General features: G+C 37.9%; 1 protein-coding gene and 1 long non-coding RNA gene across 2 annotated transcripts in view; both read right to left on the bottom strand.

The window, feature by feature from the left end:
- Positions 1-5,978: 5,978 nt before the first annotated feature.
- Positions 5,979-8,635, bottom strand: LOC138947542 (uncharacterized). Its single transcript, XR_011449702.1, has 2 exons — positions 6,639-8,635; positions 5,979-6,106 (listed from the first exon to the last, which is right to left on the bottom strand). It is a non-coding gene; the product is annotated as an uncharacterized lncRNA (long non-coding RNA).
- Positions 8,636-8,677: 42 nt separating this feature from the next.
- Positions 8,678-18,756, bottom strand: part of LOC138947541 (transient receptor potential cation channel subfamily M member-like 2) — a 102,899-nt gene continuing 92,820 nt past the window's right edge. Inside the window, exons 36-39 of the mRNA XM_070319032.1 lie at positions 15,589-15,609; positions 11,700-11,843; positions 10,619-10,732; positions 8,678-9,861 (exon numbers count right to left, since the gene is read on the bottom strand). Coding sequence (XP_070175133.1) covers positions 9,739-9,861; positions 10,619-10,732; positions 11,700-11,843; positions 15,589-15,609 — 402 coding nt within the window. The 3' untranslated portion in view covers positions 8,678-9,738. The remainder of the gene's footprint in view (positions 9,862-10,618; positions 10,733-11,699; positions 11,844-15,588; positions 15,610-18,756) is intronic.

Below are 18,756 nucleotides of genomic sequence, written 5' to 3'. Positions count from 1 at the left end.
TTCAATAACTGAGGCGGGCGGTAGCAGTGCGTGAACAAAGTACGGAAAGTTTTTGCGGGCTTTTGCGCAAAGGCCAAAGTAACCAGTGCTTTTTTTGTGTGCCTCCCCCCTTTATTTTTTCGCCGGACACTTTTGCATTTTCGGTGGAACAAAACAAAAAATCGGCAGAAATCCGCCGTTCGGCGGACAATTCCCATGCCTGATATCTTTAGAGACTATGAACAGAAAATCGGAGAAAATTGAGTCTTAAACTAAAAGGGAGGGAGTCTTGAATCGGGATTCCACTGTAACAAAAATCTGTCAGTGTCATTATGCTTTGCATAGAGCACAGCTACTGCTAGTTGATTTGAAGCAGAATCTAAACTTTGCACAATCAGGCTTCCTTGTATAATGTTTGTGTTAACTGTTACTTACAAGTTACATACACTACAAGTTGTACAACACACACGAAAAGTATGTCTCTTACTCTGTTAGTGTTACTGTACAACGAGAATGCATTTCCATTGCAACACATTCACTCAGGGATGGCCAAATCACCCGCCTGATCGCCAGGGGCGAGTTAAAAATCCACCGGGCTAGTAGAAACCGCCTGGCAACTCGCCCGGCTGGCGACAATGATATGTACCGGACCAACGAAATTTCTGGCGGGCTAGTTACTTTCTTGTAGTTAATCGCCCAGACGGCGAGTTAAAATGTTGAGATTTGGCCAACCCTGTTCACTGATCTAGGACAGTGTTTAAATCAATTCATGTTTTTAACAAAATAACTTTCATATGGAACAAGCCTAAAAAGGTTACTTTTAAGTAAAAAACATTTACCGGTACGTAGACCTTTTGATGGACAGACAAACACAAACACTCCTTTCTGCCCAAAACGTTTGTCAGTCTACCTCAAAGACAACTTTACGGCTAAGAAATAGTGAATGTTTCCTTGCTTTTAACTGTAAATGAAGGTTCCAATAACTAACCTCAAATTCTTTACTTGTTTCCTGATTTTTTTTTAAATGTCGAACACTTGTGATGTAAACATGACAAAAACTTACACAATGATGTTGTTGATGGGGATGTGGATGAGCTTGACGAAGAAACCGATGAAGCCCATGATGGCAAATCCAATAGCGGTTGCCATGGCAATCTTCTGGAACTCTGCAACAACAAATTTAACACCGAAATTAGATTAAGAGTAATATTAAACTCCCACAAACACAGTGAGTGACATACATGCAAAGAAAAATTTATAACAAGCATCAAAATGAAGGGAACATTTTGGGGCATAGTCCCGAATTAACGCTGTGGAAGTGGCATCACAATACTGACAGAAAAGAGGCTATTTTGAGATTCACTTGTTCAAGTTGTTGGGACTTAAAATTTTGGAACCTCACACAGGGCTAAAGACTAAAAGAGGGATATTGTCAATACTAGAGAACTAGTTTCGTGTAACTGTAAGTAACTAAGTGACCTCATATTATTTACAAGAGAAAAGAGAACACTACAAAATACATTCAGTGTGGTCGTGAACCTCACAAAGTCACATGGGTTTAAATCGGCAAAAGGGCAAAGCTTGGATATTTAACTTTTTAAATTTTTTTTTAAAGTAAGCTGTGTTGTTCTTAGGCCTCAGTCTTCAGCTAGTGATGCATTGTTATGATCTCTTCCATTCTGGCTGGTTGACCATTGGATCATTCTGACATGTATGTGTTCTGATAGAACAACGTTTATGCAGCCAGGACATTTGGACCTATTACTATTAGTATTATACATATTTTCAATTCAGGTCAAACTGGCATATTGTCCACTGAGTCTGGTAACAAAACTGAGTGAGAAATCACACCTTTTCTGTCAGGCTTGGTGCATTTTTTCACCAGCCTGATGGAGTCCTTGGCAAACTGCCTGGCCGGGTCCACAAACTGCATAACCTGATCCATGTCTGAAAAAAAACAACGATTAAAGAACGTGAAAGAAAAAATATTTTGTTGAAATAATACACTTCAAACACAGTAAGAATACAGTGACAAAAAAAACAACGATTAAAGAACGTGAAAGAAAAAATATTTTGTTGAAATAATACACTTCAAACACAGTAGGAATACAGTGACAAAAAAAACAACGATTAAAGAACGTGAAAGAAAAAATATTTTGTTGAAATAATACACTTCAAACACAGTAAGAATACAGTGACAAACTTGTAATATCGATGCACTAGCTCAGTGCTGTTTGCGTGTTTTATGTTCCTTAGTTTTTCTTGTAGTTGTACGGCAAGTGCTATAGTTATCAAAATAAGAAACGATATATTGAAGATGTGAAATAAGCAATAATGCGCCGAAATAATACACTTCAAACGCAAAAAGAATAAATCTGTTTGAAGGGATCTTCCGCATTCACCAAGGAGCTAGTAGTAGTACACAGCAGTAGTAGTACTAGTACAACTTCGTACACAGCTGTTACGTCACTGGAATTACAGCTTGTAGCTTTTATCCTTTGACAAAAGAAAAGCCAAACAATGAGCAAATTCACCTGCTAAGGGAGGAAGATCCCACTAAATACATCGAAACAAAACTGTTCCACCATCGCAAAAAAAGCATCGGCTTCAACGCTACCTTACTTCTATCTTTCGTAAATGACACGTCGACACACACACACAATCTGGCCTACCCAGTTTTAACTTCAAACAGCTTTGAAACCCTAACAAATTTGGAGTTCCTGCCATAATGACTTAATCCTGCGCTTGAACTGTTATAAAAACTCATCTGATCATTTATTTACCTGTTTTTTGGGGTGAAGAGTCGTGAAAATGTTTCAAGAGGATTCTCAACAGCGTCACACTGCAGTACGGAAGTGATGATAATGCGCAAGTGCTGTGACGTATTTCCGCTTGTTAAAGGGGAGTCCCAAACGTGTGTAGTTGTCTCGGTTAAACATGTTTTTTTTTATGTATTCAAATTTATTCATATTCAACCTCCTGTTAAATTATTTATACCAAAAAGTACTGAAATATTCATTACATTTCATTAATATTAAAAAGTTTCAAACTAGGACAATCAAATGTATGGAAATATGTGTGATTGCAGGGAGGTAATCGCTCCAAACATGATGCCAACTCTGGTCGGATTTGTTTCCCTTTAAAACCATTGCCACATTGATCCTGCACTTCTTTTTTTTTACATTTGTGTGTGTAATAAATTTGTTACACTTTTATTTATCAAGTGTTATGAATGTATTTACTGATGTGTTACTTTTGCCAGTTGTCACTGACAGTTGGTGTTGCTGACATATTCATTTTGACCTGTTTGTTTGCTTGTTTATTTTTGTTATAAGGTTATCTTGCAAATGTTCTCTCCTTACACACACACACACAGCATTCACACACACACAGCATTAACACACACAGCATTAACACACACACACACAGCATTACCACACACACACACACATCATTAACACACACACACACACTTCACACACACAGCATCAAGTTAACACACACACAGCATTAACACACACACAGCATTAACACACACACACACACAGCATTCACACACACACAGCATTAACACACACAGCATTAACACACACACACACAGCATTAACACACACACACAGCATTAACACACACACAGCATTAACACACACAACACACACAGCATTAACACACTCACACATTAACACACACACAGCATTAACACACACACACATCATTCACACATCATTCACACACACACAGCATTAACACACACACACACACACACACACACACACACACACACACACACAGCATTAACACACACAGCATTAACACACACACACATCATTCACACACAAACACACACATCATTCACACACACACACATCATTCACACACAAACATCATTAACACACACACACACACATCATTCACACACACACATCATTCACACACACAAAGCATTAACACAAACACACACAGCATTAACACACACACAGCATTAACACACACACACATCATTCACACACACAGCATTAACACACACATCATTCACACACAAACACACACAGCATTAACACACACACATCATTCACACACAAACACACACAGCATTAACACACACACATTCTACATCTCAAGTTTCATTCCACAGTGAAAAGATTGTAATTTGTATTGTCCTCTTTTTCTCACCATTTCATGACATGAATAGTTATACATTGTATGGCAGATGAGTAAATTATTAAGATGAGATATTGTTCTGGTACTCAGACATAAACATGTTGGGTAATCGTGAAGGATGACGATTTGGATGCGCGAGTAACATAATAATATTAAACTATAACAAAAATTAAGAAAGACTTTTCATGATTCTAAAAGCAAGTTGAAATGAAGTTTACAATCTTTGATGTACAAAAAAACAAGTCGTGTAAGGCGAAAATACAATATTTAGTCAAGTAGCTGTCGAACTCACAGAATGAAACTGAACGCAATGCCATTTTTCAGCAAGACCGTATACTCGTAGCATCGTCAGTCCACCGCTCATGGCAAAGGCAGTGAAATTGACAAGAAGAGCGGGGTAGTAGTTGCGCTAAGAAGGATAGCACGCTTTTCTGTACCTCTCTTTGTTTTAACTTTCTGAGCGTGTTTTTAATCCAAACATATCATATCTATATGGTTTTGGAATCAGGAACCGACAAGTAATAAGATGAAAGTGTTTTTAAATTGATTTGGACAATTTAATTTTGATAATAATTTTTATATATTTAATTTTCAGAGCTTGTTTTTAATCCGAATATAACATATTTATATGTTTTTGGAATCAGCAAATGATGGAGAATAAGATAAACGTAAAGTTGGATCGTTTTATAAAAAAATTTTTTTTTTTTTTTTTACAATTTTTAGATTTTTAATGACCAAAGTCATTAATTAATTTTTAAGCCACCAAGCTGAAATGCAATACCGAAGTCCGGGCTTCTTCGAAGATTACTTGACCAAAATTTCAACCAATTTGGTTGAAAAATGAGGGCGTGACAGTGCCGCCTCAACTTTCACGAAAAGCCGGATATGACGTCATCAAAGACATTTATCAAAAAAATGAAAAAAACGTTCGGGGATTTCATACCCAGGAACTCTCATGTCAAATTTCATAAAGATCGGTCCAGTAGTTTAGTCTGAATCGCTCTACACACACACACAGACACGCACGCACATACACCACGACCCTCGTTTCGATTCCCCCTCGATGTTAAAATATTTAGTCAAAACTTGACTAAATATAAAAAGAAAGAAAGTAAGATATTATGCCTTCATAAACAAATGTAAATGATTATTTGGAAGGTTAGACAAATGTTGCTTAAATTGAGAAACAGAAAAATGTAAAAGTGATCAATCAAAATTAGTATACAGCTTACTATATTACATACAGTCTTGGATAAACTAATCTTAAAACGACAGGTCAAAAAGATCTTTGCGTCATTCATTCATCAACAAAATACACATTAAAACAATGTGTATATATAACTAAAACAAAACAACAGGCAGTATATGCCACAATATGTCAGTAGTTGAAACTAAAATTAGAGGTGATCACAAGAACATATACTAAATTAGCAATATAATATATATCTGACAATTCAAAATCCCATTGCCTCTTTTTGTGTATAATCATAACATAAACAAGTACAAAATTGCAATTTTTCAATTATTATAGAATTTAATAGTAACACACTTTCTTTATATTTGTGATGTAAATGTTTCAAATTTTCATTTCCTTCAGAGAAAAAAAAATCAAAATGCCCATGATATTCTAAATCGTTGTACAAACTAAAAACCAACCTGAACACTGTATACTGAACAGAGAGAAAGACAAAGTAGACAGAAACAGAGATTGACAGAGAAAGAGGAAAATAAGTGAAACTAACCAACAGGAAGTACTATGCTTACAAGTCCGGTGATTTACCCCGTTCAACACAATACCTGAGAATTTAGCAATACATTTTTTGTGAAAACAACAATTAGATCATGCCTAAGTCTAAACTAATAACACAATGACACTTACGCCTACAGTCAATATACAGTGACTGTACATAAGCATACACAGTGGGGTCGGTAAGAGTAGATAACACACAAAAAGTACTTAAAGGTCCTTGTCTACATTTTTATACCGAAATCGCCATTTGACCATTAAAACGCAGAGTCTATTATCTACAAATATCAACAATACACCCCCTTTCGATCAGGAAAGACGAAGCCAGTGTAGCCGTTTGAAAATTCATTGTAGTATTCCAGCGTAGTACTCATAGTAGGATATTCTTATTTGGAAAATGCCAAGCGCAAAACTCTCAAATCCCGTGCATTTCGTGCGTTTATAAAAAAAGCTTGGACAGCGCTCCAGTGTCAAACTGTTGCTGCACTTGTTTTGGCGTGGCTATAAGCATAGTGACATGAATTTGATTGGTCAGTATTTTTAGGCAAAGCACATGTTCTCAGCAAACAGAAAACAAAATATTGGAAGCGTGAGTCACGCTACCCAAAAATAAAATCTTTTTTACATATATTTTTTTTTCTATGATTTTTTTCCCCATGGTTCATTCATCATTTGACATAATTTTGTATCGAAATCTAACCATAAGATTATTGAAAAAAAGCAAAAATGTAGACGACCACCTTTAAAACACATGTAAAAATAAAAAATAAAAAATAAAAATAAAAGGGGGGCCCGGGTAGCTCAGGTGGTAGAGCACTGGGCTTGTGATCCTAGTGTCGCGGGTTCGAATCCGGACCGGGACAGACACGGGTCAATATTATGTGCAGACCCAGAGACGGAAGCCATGTCCCACCCCCATGTCACCACAGTGGCATATATAAAAGACTTGGTCATTCTGCCCAAAGTGCAGTTGGCTGATACCACCAAAACACGCATACACTAGTGTATCTCATATCTAAAGTCGGAGTAAAACTCGGGAACATGCCCCTAATGGGCGTAAAACTTGAATTTATCTAAAAAAAAACCCACCAAAAAACGCTGAATAGTTCAGGTATAAACCATGAACAACTAACAGACATACCTGAAAACGTTAAAAAAAAATTATGGCCATAACATTTACTTGTCAAATTTGCATGATTGTGGACAATAGGTTCCTGTAGCTTTAAAATGTATCGAAATTCCTAAATTTGCATACTAATTTCACATCTGATAGCATTATATTCACGGAAGGGGAACCTGTCATCAGAGCACTGCATAGGTTCAATTCTTATCAGATTGCTTTTCGGACAGGTTTTAATGTATTATTGTCAAAGATGCAATGAATTTAGATAGGAATGCTGAACTCTTAAATAACAACAAAATAAAGCGGGTAAATAATATTCTTCAAACAAAAAACTGGTTTTTTTTGCGGATATGAAAAAACAAAAAACAAAAACCAAGAAAACAATTTGCACGAGATACGCAGTTTGGACGGAATGACAGTGATCAATAAAAGAGTGTGTATCATAACCATAAACAACTAAAATAAGATATAAAATTGCAAAAAAATATCTTTTCACATGTCTGAAATTGGAAACTATATCTCTTCACATGTAAAAATATTACTGATATATTTTCAAAACAAACAAACAAAAATCAAGCTTAGGCCTTGTACAAATATAAAATGTGTATAACATTTTTGAGAGATCACATTTAAAATATATATTTTTTCTTGTTTATAATCAAAATCCTATTAATAATACAATATTGAGTCTTTTTGCAAAATAGAAACAGTTTTGAATCACATGACATACAATTCTGAAAATAAATATTTTGATATGTCTCAAAAAAAAGATACTTGAGAGCAATAAGAAATGTGTATATCAAAGCTTAATGCCATATTAGTTTACAAACAATTTAGTAACAAAAACAACCCATTTATTTACATGTTGAAGTGACAGTAACTTCAGCTCAATTTAAATAAATGATCTTATTCAGTTAATCAAAACATGACTTCATCTAACATGCTACCGTAATACACAATTTCACCTTTAAATAACATAATGATTTGATTTTAAAAACAAATAAATTTAAAAAAATCACTTTCTTAAAAGTAAAGACAAGGCAAAATTGTGGCATGTGTGTGGTCTTATTCTGTTGCAATACATGTTTTAAAATTAAATTAGTCGCCCACATTTTGCAATAGCAAAAATGACAGCATATATCATAGAATGGTTATAACTGCAGCCGGCAAGATTGCCTTTGTAAGATCACATTCACTGTACACTGTACAGTTACATAGAATGGTTTCATGATCACTAAATGTACACCTAATATCACATGTGCATCTTGAAAAAAAAATTCCATCTCACACGGCATAAATAAATCCCTGCGCCTTGAATATGTGCGCAATATAAATTGAATAAAAAAAATAAAAAAATAAAATAAAAATAAAAAATAAAAATAAAAATAAATAAATCCCTGCACTTAGAACTGTACCCACGGAATACGCGCGATATAAGCCTCATATTGATTGATTGATTGAAATATCTTCCATGAACAAATGGACAAAAATGTATGACCCCCCTTTAAACACCACACTACATGAGAAAGTTAGGTCTTACGAGGGAGGGAATCTTAAAAAGTAAATATAAAGGTAAATTTACAAAAAGGTTATTAACAGGAAATTTGAAAAAGTAGGATTCCTTAAAAAAGAAATGGTGGGGGGGGGGGGGGGGGGGGGGGGGGTGAGAAGTCATTCAGGGGGTCCTAAAAGGGAAGGGGAATAGTCTTAAATCAGGGTTCAACTAAGCAACAAAACATACTAGCAAAGCACAAGCAGCAGGGCATACAAGATTCAACCTTTTACACCACAGCTTAAAAAAAATAAAAAAATAAAAATATGATTGCATTGCGCTACATGTATTTCATAAGGTTAGCATTTCACATTGTTATGACATATTCAAAGGTGATTTCATAGATCATATTACATTTAGAATCAACATATAATCAAAACGTTTCCACAACCAGCAGCATTTTGATCGACTTGTGGAAGTTACGGTTGAAGGCATGTGAAAAACGTACAATATGACACATAGACAGTATGATACATTTGTGGATATGTAGCACATTTCATTAGAACTGGGCATTTCAACTGAAATCTATTACACATAATTATCATGAATAATTAAACAAAATATTCAACAAGAATGATCAGTCTAGCACTCCCAAGATATCCATGAGGCTCCCAATCCGGATTACAGAGCTTTCAAATGAAACAGATTCAGAGTCCTTGATTCTGATTGGCTATAAAGAGTACACTCCCATTACATCCATGAGGCTCCCAATCCGGACCACAGAACATTCAAATATGAAACAGATCGAGTGTCCTTGATTCTGATTGGCTATAAAGAGCACACAAAAAGTTGCATGATACAATGTTTCTAAATTGCGAATGGCTGAGAGCATACAAAATGTCAACATTTCACATATGATACAATTCTTTTCTTTGTTCTCAATCGTGATTGGCACAGAGGATAATTCCACACAAAAACACACACAAACTGACAAAATTTGGAACTGTCAGCAATAAATCCCTATCGGTATTCCAAGTTCTTGTAAGCTCTCACAAACTTCAGAGCACAGCAAAGCATGTGGTACAGCAATCTCGTGCGAGCTGCAAAAGCCGAGGTTCGTAGTTCTCGCGATGTTCAAAGCATAACAAGGAGAGTGTCTCGCCGATAACTCGCGAGAGCTGCTCAGATCTCAAAAAGGTCAATTTTGATTCGACGACGTCAGAAGAGAAAGTGACATCAAAAGGAGGCACCAAGTTTGTCAGCAGCCAGCTTGAGGAAGTAGGAGTGGGAGCCGTGCAGGACGACACCGATTTTGGACGACACAGTCAGCCACGAGACCGCAGATGTTCCCTGCCCAGCCTGGAATTGAGATTAAATGATTATGAAACTATTTAGAACAGCAAAGGAGCTTAAGGGGATGGAGCAGATTAACAAGAATGCTGCACTGTAATCAGAGAGAGAGAGAGAGAGAGAGAGAGAGAGAGAGAGAGAGAGAGAGAGAGAGAGAGAGAGAGAGAGAGAGAGAGAGAGAGAGAGAGAGAGAGAGACTGAGAGAGAGGAGAGAGAGAGAGAGAGAGAGAGAGAGAGAGAGAGAGAGAGGTTTAGTGTGTGTGCGCATGTGTGAACTGCATTTGAGTGGGTGTGTATATGTCTGTGTGTGCATGTGTAATATATGTGTGTGTGTGTGTGTGTGTGTGTGTGTGTGTGTGTGTGTGTGTGTGTGTGCGTAATATATGTGTGTGTGTGCGTTTGTGTGTGTGTAATATGTGTGTGTGTGTGCGTGTGTGTGTGTGCGTGCGTGCGTGCTTGCGTGTGCGTGTGCATTATACAAAATCCAATCATGGTTTTCATATCAGGTAAAGCAAACTTCAGGATAATGCCAACTTCTCATTTTCTATCAATGGTAATCACATACGAACGCTTAGATACAGAGAACATAGCGGATAGAGTGAGACAAAGGGAAGCTTGAAAAAAATAAACTGATTTAAAGGAGAAAGGGAATTAAATCTTGACATAAAGTGTAAATCCTCCCAACCCCCTCCACCCAAATGTCCAACACAGACTGCACTGAATAGTTGCTTTCAGCATCATTTTCAGGAATAAGACCAAGACTCACTCTCAGATCAAAGTTGTAGAGGATGTCGCCCGTGTCGTCATGGTAATTAACGACGCAGGTTTCCAACCAGGCGTTGTCCGTGTTCCTGGCATCATCTGCATACCCTTGGTACAGCTGGGACAAAAAAGAACATTCAATCAAATTCCACAAAAACAAGCTCAAACTTTTGTTATCCGCAAAGTGCAAGTACATTAACGTCATTGCAATGTGATACTTTGACTCCCCTTCAGGCAATGTCTGCATGCAGACATTTATATTTGAGTAAGAATACACTACAATCCATAATATTCTGGTTATACAGTGGAACGTCCCCCCTTTTAAGACCTCGAAATCTGGAGAAAAAAATCAAGTCTTAAAATGGAGGGAGTCTTAAAATGGAGGGAGTCTTAAAATGGAGGGAGTCTTAAAATGGAGGTAAATTAACAGTTTATGAACGAAAAATCTTAAAAATCAAGGTCTTAAAATCTTAAAATAATAGGGGCGTCTTAAAAGGGAGGTTCCACTGTAGCAAACTAATCATTATAATAATAATAATAATAACGGGTATTTATATAGCGCCTTATCCGAAGTTCAAAGCGCGTATGCCGTGTGAGATGGAATTTTTTACACAATATATCACGCATTCACATCGGCCAGTAGATCAACAGCCTATAGGCGCTGCATCCACCTTCCATGGCCTATCATTCCAAGTCACACGGGTATTTTGGTGGACGTTTTTATCTACGCCTATACAATTTTGCCAGGAAAGACACTTTCGTCAATCGTGGGATCTTTAACGTGCATACCCCAATGTAGTGTACACGAAGGGACCTCGGTTTTTCGTCTCATCCGAAAGACTAGCACTTGAACCCACCACCTAGGTTAGGAAAGGGAGGAGAAAATTGCTAACGCCCTGACCCAGGGTCAAACTCGCAACCTCTCGCTTCCGAGCGCAAGTGGGTTACCACTCGGCCACCCAGACAATTCACTCCCAAGCATTTATACATTTGTTTAACATTGCTTCCTTTTTCTGATATTTTCTGATAAACCTTTTCTCTGACAAGTTCACAACAAGATTAGACATTCAACTGCATTTACTTACTGTGGCTCCCTTCTCAGACAATGTTTTCAGCTTTGCGTCAATGTTAGCTTTGGATTTTGGATCGTCCATCAAAGAACCGAGAGCTTCCAGTGTGAAATATTTCCACAGAACGTTCCACGGCTCTTCGCCAGGTAATGAGATTGCCTGCAAAAAAGGGTGAAGAAAAAGTTCAAATATAAGATTACAGATCTGATAAACAAAGGGAAAGTAAGCGCTAAATGCATACGACATGTGTTATAGAAAAAGTTCAAAATAAAAGTACATATCTGATAAACAAAGGGAAGTATTAGCACTGTAAATATTTGATTTGATTTGATAATTGTTGCTTTTTGGGTCCAGCGGACCATATTATAGGCCAAATCAGGACCCCGCTGTAAATATGCTTACGACATGTTTAATACAGAGGTATGCCGAACCAGGCCCCTGGCACCTGTGAGAATAACAAGCATTGAAAAGAACAAGCGACTTTCATCTTAGAGTATTTGTTTGATTAAGGCAGTGTCCTGATCTAAATTCTAATTGAGTTAACCAATTTAGACTTGAACATGCAGGCCTTGGTGACAGTGACCGCTGCTCTTGATAGCAAGTAATACCACCTGCCCTTTAGGGGTCCTGATTTGGCCTAAACGGTCCGCTGGACCCTAAAAGCAACAGTTAAGTAACTAAACCACCTGCTCACAACCACCACTCTAGAAGACCCCGGGCAAGTTCATTGCTGTATTTTTTCTGTATATATTTCACATTTCCCCACCAGCAACCTTATAGCTATAGTGTCTTTCACGTCCACTTTTGGTGGATCCATTGATTTGAGATAACCAATTTAGACTTGAATCGGCCTTGGCAACCACCTCTTGATAGCAAGTTACCACCCGCCCACAACCACCACTCTGGTGAGATCCCCAGCAGCTTCTTTTTTTATCTTTCTTTTTCTGTTAATATTATAATTTCATGTTTTTACAGCAGCAACCTGAGTCACAACGCTAAAGAAATTATACACACGGAAAAAACGTTTGGTCAGAAGGCTGACAATTATATAGTTGCATCTGAGCGGGAGTCTGAACTAGATAAATCCTGCGAGATACTTCAAGACAAAATGGAGAATCAGAGACTTTTATAGCAAGCTCTGTGTGTTTGTGGGTGCGTGTGTCTGTGTGTGCGTACAACATGTATGTGTGTGTGGTGTGTGTGTGGTGTGTGGTGTGTGTGTGTGTGTGTGTGTGTGTGTGTGTGTGTATGTGTGTGTGTGTGTCTGTGTGTGAGCGTGTACATTCATTCATGCGTGCGTGTCTGTCTGTATGTAAGTATATGCACATGAGCATGTGCGCATTTGTCTTTCTCTGTCATTATAAACTTCTCTGTCATTATAAACTTCTCTGTCATTATAAATGTCATTATAAACTTCTCTGTCATTATAAACTTCTCTGTTATGTCATTATAAACTTCTCTGTCATTATAAACTTCTCTGTCATTATAAACTTCTCTGTCATTATAAACTTCTCTGTTATGTCATTATAAACTTCTCTGTCATAATAAACTTCTCTGTCATTATAAACTGTTTGTGTGCTTACTTGTACATGTACCAGTTATATAAATATAGAGAAATATTTTCTGTGAGAAATAAAACACCATAACAACGAATGCACAAAACAATATTTGTACTGATTTAGAACATGTAAAGTAATACATCACAGAGCCCCGAAAAGAAAATGGCGCCAGTAAAATGACTAATACTGACTAATTCGTATATGTTGGCGTATCATACTCAACTGTGCGTATGACCTGCAGGCCTAATCTTTTTGTTAATAGAAATCACTACAAAGAAGCTATAAGTAGCCTGCTACAGTTACAGAACCCCATTTTAAGACCACTGGTGATTTTCTCAGATTTTTGTTTACAGGGGTGTTCCCCTGTACCAAAAACGTCTTTTTCAGAGCTCAGCAGATGAGACTATATATACATTATTTCAAACAAAAGTAAATGTTAGTAAAAAATAATTGCACAAAGAAAAAAATCTCAGCTGATGTGACGTGCATTATTTTATTTTATTTATTTATTTATTTTATTTACGAGGATTTATATCGCGCACGTATCTCACCACACAAGGCGACTCAAGACGCATGTTACCTATTAATGCCGTGTGAGATTCTATATTGCTATCAAATTCAACAGTATTTGTTAACACATGTATTAGTCATTGAGCTAAGTCTTGTTGACCTCTCATGTTGCAAACTTTTCAGTTTTACACATTCATTTACATTATAATTTTATAATTATAATACACATTTATCAGACTCTATTAAAATGTGGGCCACAGAGTCAATCTGACAAATTAAGGCATTTAAGACACACAGTCAAACACTTCACGATCTGACATAGGCATTCAACTTTCAAGACACACAGTCAATTTGACATAGGCATTTAAGACACATGCAGTCAAACACTTCACGATCTGACATAGGCATTTAAGACACACAGTCAAACACTTCATGCAAGAATATAAGATATATTAACAATTCAAAACAAACAGTGGTGATCGAATGACTTTTCTAATTATCATTGAAATTGTTTTGCTGCAAGCATGCATAACATTCCTTTAATGAAGGCATAATAAATATAAAATCCACTTTTATTGCAAAGCAAATGGAAATCATCATGCCATCTAAAAAAAAAACTTAAAAAAAAAAAAATTCCCCCCCCCCCCCCCCCCCAAAGGAAAACAAGAAGGGCAATTAAGCCCATACGACTCACATGCTTGACCTTTACATGACCTTGACCTTCAGCTAAACCTAGCAATGACATCATACACTAAGAACTGCTTTACACATTTTTCCTACCAAAATACATGTGACCTTGACCCAAGGTCAAGGTCATCCAAGGTCATGCAACACAAAGCTGTTAATTCAAGACATAGGAAGTACAATGGTGCTTATTGGCTCTTTCTACCATGAGATATGGTCACTTTTAGTGGTTCACTACCTTATTTTGGTCACATTTCATAAGGGTCAAAGTGACCTTGACCTTGATCATATGTGACCAAATGTGTCTCATGATGAAAGCATAACATGTGCCCCACATAAGTTTTAAGTTTGAAACAGTTATCTTCCATAGTTCAGGGTCAAGGTCACTTCAAAATATGTATACAATCCAACTTTGAAGAGCTCCTGTGACCTTGACCTTGAAGCAAGGTAAACCAAACTGGTATCAAAAGATGGGGCTTACTTTGCCCTATATATCATATAGAGGTGAGGTATTAAATCTCAAAAACTTCAGAGAAAATGGGAAAAATGTGAAAAATAGCTGTTTTTTAGACAACATTTATGGCCCCTGCGACCTTGACCTTGAAGCAAGGTCAAGATGCTATGTATGTTTTTTGGGGCCTTGTCATCATACACCATCTTGCCAAATTTGGTACTGATAGACTGAATAGTGTCCAAGAAATATCCAACGTTAAAGTTTTCCGGACGGACGGACGGACGCCGGGACGGACGGACGGACGACTCGGGTGAGTACATAGACTCACTTTTGCTTCACATGTGAGTCAAAAAGGGAAAGAAAGGAGGAAAACACAATAAAAGCAAATTACAAGCACTGCCCTCACCATGACCCATCGATAACACTCAGTGACAGATTGACTGGGCTCACAAATAGTGAAATACCAACAAAACATTATAAGCTGAGTTACACAATTAGTCAACTACAAACACAGTTGAACATACTTCAGACAAAATATAAGGCCAATTATAAAATACCCACATCCTCCCATTCCTGAATCGAAAAGCATGCACATAACCATACAGCAAATTATTTTATCAGATGAACAGGCGCATGCTGGTTAGGTTTAAAAAATGTACAAAATGTGAAAATATTTCACTTAATATTATATGCTTACCTCCGCTTGTGTGCACACTGCCTTTAAATGACAATGAATAATTTGAAATTAATTAATCATAATCATCCTACATACGTGAGAGAGACCACTCATGAGATAGCAATATCGTTCAAACAACACGTGTATATATCATGTAAATGAGGTCGCGTCAAACTAGTCTGGCAGGGACCTGCTTTTTCACTGCTTATGAAATGCCAAAGTAAACGTCATTATGGAAACACTTTTGTGACTTTTAATGTCCTTATAAAAACAAAGAAAATTGCCTCGCAGGGTCAGGCGGTTTAAAACCTAAATAACTTCTCAATCACTAACAGTTTAAAATTCCACTAAAAAGATCAATAACATTCTTTGCAATTCTCTGCGGGACGTTTTGAGTAAAATACACGTAAGCACAGTATGTAGGATAAACTGAATACTATATGGCTTGCTGTGTCATACCAGATTAACACTCGTTACTTTTTCAAATATTGAAAAGCTCACTTTTGCTCGCAGTTCAATACTTAACAAAGCAACGAGTTTTTATCTGGTACGACACAGCAAGCCATGTAGTATTCTCTATGTATAAGGTACTAGATGATTACCCGCTTAGCCGGGAAGAAGTAGAGCCGAATACCAGGTTGCGCTTGGGACCCGGCTCTGCCGGATGTACGCCGGCTTTGCCGGCGCACGAAGGAAAGGAGATAAACGCGCAAAACACTGGAGACCTTCTAAAAATAGTAACGTGCAGTGACCTTCTAAAAATAGTAACGTGCAGTGACCTTCTAAAAATAGTCACGTAGTAACGAGAATATGGATTGACGCCACACGGAGGAAGGGAGATAATCGCGGCTGAAAACACTGGAGAAGATAAGGAAGAGTTACTGGTAGTGGATCCCGACAAAAAAACCAACAACAACAAAAAATCGGTTCAGCGCGCACAGCGCTGCGCGCTGAGAGCACGTGTTGAAATATCTCATCGATGAGGTTGTGTCCGGGGTGTAGCTGAATACGGTGTCCAAATTTGAAAAAGATCCACCGAGAACTTTGGCCGTGCATCGCGAACAGACAGACAGACAGACAGACACTAGTCGTATATATATATCAGGCATGAAAACAGCCGGAGGTGAAAAAAGAGGAAAATAAAGTGGGGGCCAGGGGGCTTGCCCCCTGGAGCTGAAGGGGTTTCAGCATTTCTGAGCCTTAAAATGGGCATATATATATACACAAGCTTTATAAGGCCCCCTGAAACTGAAGGGGCTGTAGGCATTTCAAAATCTGAAATTGGCATTAAATAACCATGTATACGAACAAGCTTGCATGGGGCCCTTGAAAATATAGGGGCTCTAGCTTTTCAAAATATTGAAATGGGTATTAAATTGTAAGCTTGTATGAGGACCCCTTTGAAAACTTTAACATTAAATTGGAATCTAAAAAGATTATAAAGAATATCAGTATTATTGACACACAATTCGCACAGAAATTTAAGCAAGACAAAGACATGCTCAAACATAGCATTTTTTTTAATTTCCGCCGGAAAAAAAAAGAAGACCCCCCAAAAAAGAGGCAAAAACGAAAGACGTGGCAAGCGTTACTCCCGCCACTGCTCAATTGGATAAACCATAAATTGCCGAGTCCGCAAACGGATCGATTCGAGCCTTTCTTCACTTCCTGCCGCGCTTGAACAAATTTTTCTCTTGGACATTCGGAGGTTTCCAAAGTTTGCGATGACCCTCTAACAGATGAAATGTGGCGATTTCAACAGCGTGGGGCCGCGAATCGGATCATAGAAGGACTGAAGAAAGATTGGAGGTGGAACTGGCTTGACCGAGAATACGATGGCTGTCGTTTTGGCGACGTTGTCAGGAAAGTGGAGGTGAGAGGCAAGGCATTCTGTGTCGCATGTACGAAGACATTGAAGTACGGCAGTCGTGGGTTCGTGGCACTTCAGGCACACCTTGACACAAAGTGCCACAAGCGGAACTTCTTTGCATTGTACATTTACTAGACTGGATGAAACTTTTGAAAATAGCCTGATTTCTACCCTGGATCAATTGGACTGAGGATATGAAAGTGAGGATATATTAAGCTACAAGGGAACTGCATTGTGCAAGGTAAATTGCATGATTATATGTGTTGTCATCACTGTGTGTGTGTTAAAAGTACTAACAATCGTGTGTATGTTATGACAGACATCAACAAAAAGCGAAAGTGTGACAAAAAAACCGCGGAATTTCCGCTGAAAAGAGAAAGTTTTCATGCCTGATATATAGATTGGTAGATGATCTGCTGAATATGTGTTCTTCTTTACTTCGAGAAGGTTAGGGGAGTCACGCTTCTTCACTCAAATGCTAATAGACGAATTTCAAAAATAACTCGGAATTAACACATGGAAAAACGCACGTGTTTCCTTCACACCCCTCGATCGCTTTACTTTTTCTTTATTTGGTGTTTAACGTCGTTTTCAACCACGAAGGTTATATCGCGATGGGGAAAGGGAGGAGATGGGATAGAGCCACTTGTTAACTGTTTCTTGTTCACAAAAGCACTAATCAAAAAATTGCTCCAGGGGCTTGCAACGTAGTACAATACATGACCTTACTGGGAGAATGCAAGTTTCCAGTACAAAGGACTAAACATTTCTTACATACTGCTTGACTAAAATCTTTACAAACATTGACTATATTCTATACAAGAAACACTTAACAGGGTAAAAGGAGAAACAGAATCCGTTAGTCGCCTCTTACGACCTGCTGGGGAGCATCGGGTAAATTCTTTCCCCTAACCCGCGGGGGGTCCCTCGCTAGTGATTGACGAAACGTCACACCCCTCGCTAGTGATTGACGAAACGTCACACCCCTCGCTAGTGATTGACTAAATGTCACACCCCTCGCTAGTGATTGACGAAACGTCACACCCCTCGCTAGTGATTGACAAAACGTCACACCCCTCGCTAGTGATTGACGAAACGTCACACCCCTCGCTAGTGATTGACGAAACGTCACACCCCTCGCTAGTGATTGACGAAACGAGGTTTTGAAAGAAAAGATCTCTCTTCCCCAACCCATACAAAGCCAACAGAGTTATTTCTACAAATCATCTATTCTAAAGTCTTACTCTTTTTACACACACTTGCCCCCCAAGCGTTGCCTGAGACAGTATAATGAAACATAAGATGAAAACAAAAGGAAT

The sequence above is a fragment of the Littorina saxatilis genome, linkage group LG14, assembly GCF_037325665.1.
Source record: "Littorina saxatilis isolate snail1 linkage group LG14, US_GU_Lsax_2.0, whole genome shotgun sequence".
Taxonomy (NCBI): domain Eukaryota; kingdom Metazoa; phylum Mollusca; class Gastropoda; order Littorinimorpha; family Littorinidae; genus Littorina; species Littorina saxatilis.
This window is presented reverse-complemented; position numbering and strand designations above follow the sequence as displayed.